Source organism: Lutra lutra, chromosome 12 (genome assembly GCF_902655055.1).
Source record: "Lutra lutra chromosome 12, mLutLut1.2, whole genome shotgun sequence".
NCBI classification, from domain to species: Eukaryota; Metazoa; Chordata; class Mammalia; order Carnivora; family Mustelidae; genus Lutra; species Lutra lutra.
Genome location: NC_062289.1, coordinates 48,776,252 through 48,788,693, shown reverse-complemented (window position 1 = coordinate 48,788,693; position 12,442 = coordinate 48,776,252). Strand labels below are relative to the sequence as shown.

General features: G+C 37.8%; 1 protein-coding gene across 5 annotated transcripts in view; it reads left to right on the top strand.

Annotated features, from left to right (window-relative positions):
* Positions 1–7,333, top strand: part of RBBP8 (RB binding protein 8, endonuclease) — a 91,493-nt gene extending 84,160 nt beyond the window's left edge. For all 5 annotated transcript variants that reach the window (XM_047697585.1, XM_047697584.1, XM_047697583.1 and 2 more), the window contains exons 17-19: positions 1,742–1,838; positions 5,486–5,627; positions 6,930–7,333. In XM_047697585.1, the coding sequence (XP_047553541.1) occupies positions 1,742–1,838; positions 5,486–5,627; positions 6,930–7,027 (337 nt within the window). In that variant the 3' untranslated portion in view covers positions 7,028–7,333. The remainder of the gene's footprint in view (positions 1–1,741; positions 1,839–5,485; positions 5,628–6,929) is intronic.
* The last annotated feature ends 5,109 nt before the right edge of the window (positions 7,334–12,442 follow it).

The following is a 12,442-nucleotide window of genomic DNA, read 5'->3' as shown; positions in this document are numbered from 1 at the left end:
TGTACCCTATATAAGCTTTTAAGAGTCCATTTGAAAGAAAGCAATTTTTATCTGTCCTTTTAACTTACAGATTGCTCTAAAGTTGAGAGTTCTTGGGCTTAAGCCCCCACAGGACTATAACCTCGTATACTTTGACATAGAGCAATTAAAGCTTCCCTTTGAGAGAAAGTGCTTGCCAACTACAGGGGCATGGGATCAGAATGCTTCAGAGGAGTAGATACCATCCCAACAAGTCGTTTTACAAATCAGTTTTTGTGAGCCGGGCTCTTGAAGCTCTCTGGGGATGTTTCTAATATAAACAGATATGTATACCATCACAAGTCTTTATTTACCTATTTTGTAAGTTTGGTCTTTTCTATATTGAGCTTTAAAACTTAAAGCAGGATACAGTATGTTAAAAACATCTGTACTTCTGCTTGCTTTTTCTTCCCAAAGCCCTCTATACCTCATTAATCCATACCTCAGTGGATTTGACCCTCCTAGGTTCCCAGTAGTTCTCAGTAGGATCTGATCTATTTAAGGACAAACACAAATAATTATTCCTAACATTTTGAAGAATCCAGGGGGTGTGGAGGCAGAAAAAGAAATTTTTAGAGTGAACCTGGGTGGCTCAGTGGGTTAAGCCTCTGCCTTCAGCTCAGGTCATGATCTCAGGGTCCTGGGATGGAGGCCCGCATCAGGCTCTCTGCTCATCAGGGAGCCTGCTTCCCCCTCTCTCTGCCTGTTTGTGACCTCCCTCTCTCTGTCAAATAAATAAATAAAATCTTTAAAAAAAAAAAAAAAAAGAAAAGAAATTTTTAGAGAAAATGACACATAATGTACACAGAGAAAAATCTCTTTTTGGGGGGTGGGGGAGTGGCTTAGCCCAGAAATACAAGTTCTTAAAGAAAACTGAGTTAATAGATAGTTACTCTCTTTCTTGGTTATGTTATAGAACACCAATTCCCAGCTTTAATAGTACAGTATTTCTTTCTAAATTAGGTTATTTTAGGGGCACCTGGGTGACTCCTCAGTTAAGCATCTGACTCTTGGGGCACCTGGGTGGCTCAGTTGTTAAGCAACTGCCTTCTGCTCAGGTCATGGTCCCAGGACCGAGCGGGGATTTAGCCCCGCATCAGGCTCCCTGCTCAGTGGGTAGCCTGCATTTCCTTCTCCCTTTCCACCAGCTTGTGTTCCCTCTCTCACTGTGTCTCTCTGTCAAATAAATAAAATCTTTTTTTAATTAATTAATTAATTATTTTTTAAAAGCGTCTGACTCTTGGCTTCACCTGAGGTCATGATCTCAGAGTTGTGAGATCGAGCCCCATCAGGCTCCATGCTCAGCTCAGAGCCTGCTTGGGATTTTCTTTCTGCCTCTCCCCCCAAGCGCCTCTCAGTCTCTCTCTCTCTCTCTCTCTCTCTCTATGTAAATACATAAAATATTTAAATAATAATAAATTAGGTTATCTTACATATTATATTCAGCCAATCAGAGGTAAAAATAGAAAGTAATAATCTTTTCCAATTAGAGAACAATATACATAAAAATACCTGACATACAGTAAGCACCTAATAAGGATTTAATGAAGAATGCATGAAAAAATATGTTTTTCTAACATACTTAGTAAACATTTCAAATTAAATGAATGAATGGGGATTATTTCTCCTCTGGGCCCTCACCTTCGTTAATTAAAAATCTAAGCCAAAGGTCTTTGTAATAACAAATGGATTAATTTTTAAATTTAATTCATTTTTCTTCCAGAGAGACTGGCTTACAAAATTTTCCTCATATTGAGGTAGTTCGGAAAAAAGAAGAGAGAAGAAAATTGCTTGGACACACATGTAAGGAATGTGAAATTGTAAGTACGAATGTGAATCCTGTCTGGTGGGTTTTTTAAAATACGGCTTTATAGATTAGAAATGCATGATTTAAAAATCATAGAGCTATATTTTTATGTAGAAACCTCATTTGACCCAGGAATAGCAGGATGGGTAAGTAAAGAGCACACTGGCTGTGACTTGGAAGATCTAAATACTTGGAAATGAAAGCCCTCAATCTGTCAGATTTTCATTAAGTGAATCTGGAAATAAGTCCTCGTTCTTTTTACCAACTTAAAAACATTTGTGCCATTTTTCTTTTCTGTGTTTATTTGTATTTGTTTAATTTCTTTCCCCTAGTGTTGTATTACAGCAGAGGCCCTTCCTTATTCATATACTATTTGGGGAAAATTCCGATATTTTAGTAGGAAACTTTAACATTTATTTCTTATCCCAGCACTTTCAGGAAATGAGATATATTCATATTTTTTTTTCCTAAATAACTGGTATAACTGTAATCTCTTAACTTTCTCCCCACTCTTTCTAAACACAATGCAATGAGCAAGCTCTATGTCATCCTTAGAACACAATTATATTTTCCTTTTATACATTGGCTATCTTGGACTATTGAAGTAGAAGTAGTACTAACCAACCAATCACTAAGTATCTCAGGCAGGCTCTGTGTTTTCTTGAAACATGTTTTTTTATTTCTTCCCTTGCTGTCTGTTGGCTTTTAGGTGCTTGCCTCTAGTGATTTAGTTCCATTTAAATTTTCCTTTTAACAGCTGTGGGCTAGAAAATTTGACAACCAGCAGATTAAAGTTATTTATGGATAGCTTGTAGTGCAGGTAAGTAAGCATTTGGTGAGAAATAGGCTCTTAACTAACAGTGGGAGTATAGAGATCGCAATTTTGGAAAGCAGTTTGACAGTACAAGCAAAATCTGTATCATGAGTTTTCGTAACACAAATTTGAACATGTCATGATTTCTTAACTAAAGACCACGGTCAAGCCTCCAGTTTTGAGTTAAAACTGTAATTCTTTACAATCTGGAACTAACACTACCAGTTAGAAAAAAGTTCTTGTCTAGAAACACATATTTCTTCCTTCTCTCAGAAATCATTTCCTATATTATTATTCAGGCTCGAAAAACCGTTGTCTCAGGGCGCCTGGGTGGCTCAGTCAATTAAGTGTCTGCCTTTCAAGCTCAGGTCATGATCCCAGGGTCCTGGCATCAAGCCTGAATCAAGCTCCCTGCTCAGTGGGGAATCTGCTTCTCCCTCTCCCTCTCCCTCTGTGCTTCCCCTCCCCTCAAATAAATAAAATCTTCAAAACTAAATAAATAAAAACCGTTGTCTCATACATTTTATTCCAATATTTTTGTTGTTTAAGATAGGGGAGAAATCTGTTCCCTGTTAACTCTGTCATGACCAGGAGTGAAAGTGCTAGTCCTGTGTATTTAAATACTATCTGTATGCTTACAGTTCTTAAATGTATCCCAATACATTCTACCTGTGGAATATGTCATACACATGTGGAAGTGTAATAATCATCTCACATTTCACCATATCCAAAAGGAAACAGTTTCTACCACTGATTCTCAAACATCACCTGAGTCTTCTCTATCTCCATTCTTCTGGCTATTTAAACCAAAGTTCTTATAGTTATCTTCTCTTCTTTCATATCTCAGTAATGGATCTATCAGCAAATCCCACAAGTTCTATCTTCAAAGTTATCCCATTTCCATGCACTTGATATGACCATCACTATCCCCCTGGACCAAGGCTCCATTTCATCTTGTCTGGACTATTGAAATAATTGGCTTCTAAGTGCTTTCCTTCTGTTGCTTTATTTTAATCAACTGTTTTTGGAAAGCCGTGTTAGATCACAGCAAAACTGAGCAGAAAGTACAGAGAATTCCCATATACCTCTGTCCTCGTTTTTCTTTTTTATACTTGTCTCCTCACAGTGTATGTTCTTTCTTTCTTTTTTTTTTTTTTTTTATGTTCTTTCTTTTTAAAGAAAGATATTTCTGAGATGTTAATGGTTTTTATTGCCCCCAGTGGGGAAATTGGGATTAAAGGTCCTTCTGTCGGGGCGCCTGGGTGGCTCAGTGGGTTAAGCCGCTGCCTTCGGCTCAGTACATGATCTCAGGGTCCTGGGATCGAGCCCCGCATCGGGCTCTCTGCTCAGCAGGGAGCCTGCTTCCTCCTCTCTCTCTGCCTGCCTCTCTGCCTGCTTGTGATCTCTCTCTGTCAAATAAATAAATAAAATCTTAAAAAAAAAAAAAAAAAAAAAAGGGTCCTTCTGTCGGCACTAAGTGCTTCAGTTCCTGGTCTTCCTGCCAGAGGATTGGGAATCCAGGATCCTGGGTATCAAGGGGCAGGACAGGGCCTGAGAGCAGCAGCACCGAGTGGCTTGGCTAGGATGGACATCTACTTGATTTCTGTCTTCACTATGTGCTTTTTAACACAATGATCTTTTGTTGTCTAATGATCTTTTTAGAATAAAAATTAAATCATGTCATTTCTATGCCCAAAACCCTTACGTGTCTTCCCATTGGGCTCAGAAATAGAACCCAAAGCCCTTATCAAGGATGACACCCCACTTCTTTCTGATTTTATCTTCTGCCACTCTCCCGGTTGCTCACTGTGTTACAGCTACACCAGCCCACTGTTGCTCTTGTATGTGTTGTAATTTGGTGGCAGTGTTTCTCTAAATTGATAATCATGATTCTCTAATTAGGGTCATCCCATCCCATGTCCAGGCTAAGGTAACCAAGACTTGTACTCACAGCAATGAGAAAGATGAAAAAGATAACCCCCAAAAAAGTTGTTTCAGAGGTATTCAAAACACCTTTCCTTCAAACTTAAGTTTTAGCCCTTAGTCTGCCACTTTCAATAGAAGATATTGTCAATAAATCATCAATTTGATTTTCAGTTTCTCAAGTATGAGGTGGAATTAGCTGGATTGTGTGATCCTGTCATGTGTTCTATTAAGCTTTATACTGCTGCTTTGTTTTCTTAGGGCTAGAGCTTGAAGGACTTGTACACTTTTTACATACAAATTTTAACCTTGTTTTTATGAAGTTCAAGTTCTTTGGGTTGTAATTGCAAAAAATCATATGTCTTTGATCCTAATTGGAAAAAATATATAGTTTAAAGGGGGAAATCATGAAGGCTTCAACATTCAAAGCTAAACTTTTCATTTGTAAAAACTTGGATAAGAAAATTACTTCAAAACACGCATGTTATATCCAAATAACAACTGAAAAAAAGTGCTGTTCAAAGTACAGTTTTGTTACTGGCCTGATAGTTGAGTTTGCACAAGTATATAAATCAGCTCATTACTCAGCATGCTGTAAAGCTAAGCTGGCATTTGGGGTTTTTTTTGTTTTTTGGGTTTTTTTGTTTTTTATTGTAAGACCTTATTGATGAGAAAAGCAGCATATTGGTTTACATTGTGATACAAGCTCCAAGCTCCTTTTCTCATTTGTGGAGCAAACATTTCACAGACCAGCACTAGTTACTATTAGTATTAATTACTAATATTATCTTCAGTGAGTGTTGTTTTCCTTAATGTGCTGAATACTTTAACTGCTTTCTTTAGTAGCTTCTAGTTTATAATCAATAAGCCTAACAGTCCCTTTATTATTTCTAAGTGAAAAACTTAGCAGTTTTTATTATTAGTATTATGCAGATATTCCAGCAGAAGAAAGAGAAAAGAAATTGGCTTCCTGTTCAAGACATCGGTTCCGCTACATTCCACCCAACACACCAGAGAATTTCTGGGAAGTTGGTTTTCCTTCCACTCAGACGTGTATGGAAAGAGGTGAAAGTACAGATTATAACATTTTGTAATTACTTTTTTTAAAATACTGTATATACCCAAGTCTAACCATTAGACTTTTCCCCCACGGTTCCTCTTACCTTCTGTTCAAGGGCTAGTTCTTTGACATAAAAACAAATTCCTAAAGATAAAAGGCTCATCTTTAACTCTGAGTCATGCCATTGAAATCAGAGATTGTGTATAATCACTTTAATATGATTGTGTGTTCAATATCCTTGTTTATCGTTCAAATTTCAGAAAGTTAATTTCTCTTATCATATAATCAAAATGACTTTTAGTAAAATAATAACATTACAAAAGTTGCTAACAAAGTTATATTGTTAAAAAGAGAGCATCTTCTTAAAGCAACTAGTCTGAATTTTAGCTTTTAAAACCTCACTTACGAATGCTAGGTATTTATAAACCACATCTGAGTAAAAAGAACCTTTGTTTAGAGGACTGTTGCAAGTAGCTCGTTCAAATATGGCACTGACATTTAATATGATTTGAGAATGTATACAGCTTTGAAGCTGAGGATATCAAATAGTAAGATAGTTTTTCCAAAAGGTGCAGTCTCTTGTGACTATTCCCATATTTTCACTCTCCCCATTAACAAGCCGAATTACATTCCCTTTGACATAATGATGCTGCCTGGTCATCAAATAGAATTAAACAATCTAAATAGAGCCTGTGCTTTTACACCTACCATGACCTTAAGGGGATATGACAGAATGCAGACCACGTGATTCAAGATGCCTTAGGAGAATCAGGTGGTTGAAGAGTATAGGGGCACATACGTAAAGAAGTAGCTGCCACAGAAAGCCTTTGATAAGCACCTGGAATTCTAATAGTGAAGAGTTCTTGTTTAGGGGTTTGTCTCCATTTGGAACATGTAGGAGACAGACTAGGAAAGTACTCATGAGCTCTGGTTCCGGAGGTTAGACCTATCTTGGGCAAAGTCCCAGCTCTTCCACATCCATAGCTTTGTGAACTTGAGCAAGTTCTTTGACCTCTTGGGCCTCCGTCACCTCATCTGTGAAGGAGATATAGTGGAAGCTTCTTCAAAGGAATGTAAGCATTAGCTGAGATAATGTATACAACACATTTGATAAATGTTTGCTGCTATTATTGTTAGTATAAATGAGGAAACTGATGCTAAGTAGTGAAATCATTAACATTGCACAGCTAATAATCAGAGAATCATGTAAACTAGAGTGCATTAAATAAGACAGATGTTACCTGGTATATACTGAAAGAAATACATGTTGCAAATACAATCTTCTAAATTTGTCATTTGTTTTTAAGGTTACATTAAGGAAGATCATGATCCTTGTCCTCGTCCCAAAAGACGGCAGCCTTACAATGCAATGTTTTCTCCAAAAAGCAAAGAGCAGAAGATATAGATGTTGAAGCAAAAGCACAATAGGGGGCAGTTTGTTTCTTTTTAGTTATTTATAGTTAAAGTTGGTATTAAACATTGATTTTTTTTTTGATCTTCTGTAAACTGACTTATAAATCATTTTTCTATTGAAAGTGTTTTTAAATGGCATTTACCCACCACACAACTATTTAAAATGTGGATACGCTTATGTTGTATTGTCTTGTTTTTGCGCCTTTAAAACAATAAGGTGCTTTCATTTTGCACTCTAACTTAAGAGTTGTTTATTTACTTTATTTGGTAATACCTAATTACAATTTTGAAAATATGATAGTTGTAGTCTGTGATTTGTTGCCTTTCCTATCTTTTCTTTTTACTCAGCCTCCCCTTGGTATTTACATTCAGCAGTGGCTTTGTGTTTTTCATTCTCTTGAACAGTTGTGCTTCTATGGGTCATTCTAGTGTCAGATATTTATATCTTTAAAAAAAAGGCTAAATTTTAATAGTCCTTTAAACTTTCCAGTTTCTTTCTTTTGTTTACTTGAAATGTGTTACTTTTCTGCAGTGCATAGCTTTGGAGGCTCAATCACAACCACATATAACTATGTTACAAATTAACGTAGTTCTCTGATCTGATCATAATATTCCAGGTCTTCACATGGCTCTTTTCATTATACTTTGCTGGTGCAGTTTTCAAGCTGAATTTGTGAAGTTCTTCTCTGCTCATGTGTTCAAGTTCAGTAGTATTGTTTCTCTGGAATGACTCACATTATTAACTTCCAATTTGGCAACAAAATAGATTTCTCTATTCAGCAAATTTCTGTTCCTCTAGGACCTAGTGTCTTGAGTCATCAAGATGGCAGACCACATCTGTGTCACCATTTCCGGTGGCATTTTGTTTATCAGTGCCTTTTTTGAGTATTTCTTTAATCCATATCTTGACAGTACTGCTTAAGCAGGAGAACATGAAACACTGAATGGAATGCCTCACTGAAATCTAACTGTTTACATAAAGCCCTTCTCAGAGTCCTAAAATTCTCTTAGTCTCACCTTCATTGATCAAGGTTCTCATATGAATAAATGACATCAGTTTGTGTTCTCAGAAAGGATCGCAAAAGAAATCACATATAATGAGTATCTACTATAAGTCAGACCCCTTATGAGCATGCATGGCTGGGCTCTGAATGTGTTCTGAATTTTTTTACAACCCTATCATAGCATCTATTCAGCACTTTTCTTCACTTCCCAAATTGTTTATCCTATGTTTGATTTTTGTTCCCTGTTAGCAGTCAACCAACCTCTCCAAAATAATAGCAACCATTCAGTGGTAACTTGCTATATGCCAGGAACTGTGTTATACTCTTCACATAGATTTTTCTCTTTTAATCCTTGAATAATCTTGTGAATTCATTTGTCAGCTTAACATTTAAGCTGCAAAAAAATGGACCCAAAAAACAGATTAAACAACAAATGACTGGTTTTATTTTTCTCACATTAAAAAGTCTGGAGGTCAGCAGTTCAAGGCTCGTCAGTGCAACCCCATGACACCCTCATAGATCCAGATTCCTCCAACTTTCTGCTCTTTCATACTTTGCATGTGGCCTTCATCCTTGTCGCTATCAAGCAGTTATGCCACCTCCGTCATCATGTCCATGTTCTAGACAGAAGGAAGGGAAAAGAAAAATATATGTCATTTGCTTCTGTCCCTTTTAAAGTTTTCCACTTTAAATAAACTTGGGGATGGAGATGGGGGGCTTGGCGCCAGGCTGGCTCAATCAGAAGAGCATGCAACTCTTGATCTCAGGGTAGTGAGTTCAAGCCCCACATTGGGTAGAGAATTATCACTTAAATAAATAAACTTGAAAAGTTTTCCAGAAAGGGACAGCTGGGTGGCTCAGTCGGTTAAGCATCTGCCTTCACCTCAGGGCATAATCCCAGGGTTCTGGGATCAAGTCCTGCTTTGGGCTCCTTGCTCAGTGAGGAGTCTGCTTCTCTCTCTGCCTGCTGTTCTCCCTGTTTGTGCTACCTCTGTCAAATAAATAAAATCCTTAAAAAAAAAGAGAAGATTTTCCAGAAGGCCAACCCAATAACTTTCCCTGTTTCTCAAGGGCCAGAATTAATCTCTTGGCTACCTCGGATAACTAAGAGTTGAAATTAGAGCCCAGGATCGCCTACAGAACCAGAGCTTATATCCACTATAGTATGGTGGCCAGAAATCTGAGAGACACCTGGATTTGAACAGGACACTACAGGATGTGCAGTTAGAGCTCTATACCTCCAATGGGTTTTCCTTTTTAAAAGGAAGCCTAAGAGGTGCCTTGTTGGCCGAGTGAGTTGAGTGACTGACTTGGTTTCTGCTCATGTTGTGATCTCGGGGTCCTGGGATCGAGCTCTGTGTGAGTGTGGAGCCTGCTTGAAAGACTCTCTCTCTTTCTCTGACCCTCCCCACTACATTTGCTCCCACACTTTCTCAAAGAAAAATATATCTCTCTCTTTAAAAAAAAATATAGAAAAGAGTAACAGGCACCCTAAACAGACAGGAAGCAAGAGATTGTCCTCCTGGTAGCTTGACAGTAATCCAGCCTTTCGGAACTAGCATTTTTCATTTTCTCTAAAGGTCAACCTGTGAGGTTAGGTAAACTGAGGTCCCTCTTCCTTTTCTTTTTCCCCCTCCCCTTTTATCTGTTATTGACCAGCTCTTTTTTTTTTTTTTAAGATTATTTATTTGTTAACGTGCAGAACAAATAGAAACGAGTGGGGTGGGGAGAGGGAGAAGCAGGCTCCCCTCTGAGCTTGATTTCAAGAACCTGTGATCATGACCTGAGCCAAAAGCAGACACTTAACTGACTGAACCACCCAGGTTCCCCCTTGTTACTTCATTTAAAGGCAGAACTGGTCAAGGGCACCTAAATGGCTCAGTTGGCTAAATATCCAGATCCTAATGTCAGGGTCCTGGGATCTAGCCCTGCATTGGGCTCCCTGCTCAGCGAGGAGCCTGCTTTTCCCTCTGCCTGCCACTCCCCCTGGTTGTGCTTTCTAGTGCTCACTCTCTTTCTCAAACAAGTAAAATATTAAAATAAATAAATGAAGTTAAAAAAAAAACTTTCTTAAGAACACGAGTTAGAAGGATGCATTTAAATGCAAAACTATTTCATGACACATACTACATTCTCAAACTTAAAAAGATGATGTAGGGGCGCCTGGCTGGCTTGGTCAGTGGACTGTACAACTCTTGATCTTGGGGTGGTGAGTTTGAGCCCTATGTAGGGTATAGAGGTTAAAAATAATTTTTAAAATCTTTTTTTAAAATGTACATAAAAGAGCCTTATTTATAAAGCATTAGACATATTAGATATTTAATATAAATATGTCAATCCTATTTATATGTAGTTTATATAATTTCAGATTGCCTATAAGCTTTTTTTTTTTTTTAAGATTTATGTATTTATTTGAGAGAGAGGAGGGGGAGGGTCAAGGCTGGTATGAGAATCTCAAGCAGACTCTCTGAGATCATGACCTGAGCCAAAAATCAGGAGTCGGAGGATTGACGGACTAAACCACCCACTCCTGCCTATAATCTTCTTAAATTTTTTTTTTTTAAGTAATCTCTACAGCCAACATGGGGCTTGAACTCACAAACGAGATCAAGAGTTGTACTTTCCACTGACTAAGCCAGCCAGGTGCCCCAAAGACCTGATTTTAAGCTTTGGAAACGTGTAAAACTTATAGGTTAGCACTTAACACATAAGTAACAGCTTTCCTGCCCTTGATAAGCAAGTATCCTGATGAAAGCATGTGAAACCAAAGATTATCAGAGGCTGTAGTCTCAGTGAGTTAATCATGGCTACCTAAATGTATACAGAAGACGTAAGATGTCTTGAGAAAAGCACAAAATGAAGGAGATTATTCTCCAACACCTTTCATGTAGTGAAAAATTTCCCAAAGTCCAACCAGAAAGGCTGGTTTTGTAGGCTCAGTGTATTAGTAACACATGATAAACTGCGTCTAGCATGTGTTTAAAAATGCATAGAGGGCGCCTGGCTGGCTTAGTCTGTAGAGCATGCAAGTTTTGATCTTGGGGTCATGAGTTCAAGCCCCACGTTGGAGGTACTGTTTAAATTTTTTTTAAATAAAAATGTGTAGAGCACATTCTTGGACCCTCTAAAAGAAATAACTGAAAAACCTTCCTCAGATTGCCTTCACTTCTTAATTCAGTTAGGAAGTTTTACACAAACCAAAAAAGGAATAGTTTTACATAAACCAAATAGCGCTTATAAATTTATTTAACAAATATTTATCTTTACCAGGCACAATACTAAATGATGTATCAGAATTAGGAAAATTTTACAAATTTCCTCCAAAGTAGCAAGATTTTAAAGAAACCTATCCCTAAAAATCTCATTTTGTTAATCTTGACATATTAACATAACTGTGAAATTTAATTTTTAAAAAATACCACTTCAGAAATGAGCATTTGAAATACATCTCAAGTTTTACCATCCTGCCGTCTGTTCTCAGCAAGCCTGGCAGTTTAAGAGACATCTCAAAATCTTTCTCTTTGCTGAGTTGATGCTGTCAGAATGGTTGCTTACAAAACTCCAGTGTGCTCACACCTGAGCGCGCTTAAAGAATTTAAAAAACAGTTGTCTCCTGTCAGACCAACAGAGGCCAGAAGAGACCTGTTTTTAGAGACTACTGCCTGGAAAAGAGGTGATGACTAGCAAGGCCTATGATAAAAGGAAATTTCTAGGATGAATAGGATATGAATTGGGAACCTTTGGTATAGTACGGAAGACTCAGTGGGCAAAAATGAGCTTTCAACATAGCTATTGTTGGAATAAAACAAATGGCAGAAGCAGTAATTCATGGTCTTAAAAATACCAATCCTTGTGTATTTACCACATACAAAGAGATGTGTGAAATCTTGTTATTACCCCGTGGGAGACCAGATATAAACATAGAAAGATGCCTGAGAGGTTGAGGAACCTTAGAATGAGTGCCACGAAACAAACACAAACAGTAAGGATAATTAGAATTCAAACTGTGCCTTAGGATAAATTAACCTAGAGAAGCAGAAAGGAAAAGATAATGTACTCTAAGTCGGGAAATTCACCTGAATGTGTAAATGTTAACATACCAAATCAGAAGGGGCCCTAGAGCGAATTTAGTTGAATCCCCTCCCTTTATAATAAGGAAACAGAAGCCCAAAGAGAATTAGTGACTTGGCAAGATTCCAATGGGGTAGAACTAGAATGTAGCCCGGGTTCTGTGTGGTGTTCTTTCCCCTTCCTCAGTGCTGGAGGCATACTTCCTAGACTTGTGGCACCGCTAGAGAGCAGAGCTAGGGGATATTCATAAGAGAGGCAGTATACTCTGTCCTGAAGGCAAGACTGAAGAGTTTGGACTTGAGTCTATAGTCCTATGGTTTTCAAACCATTAC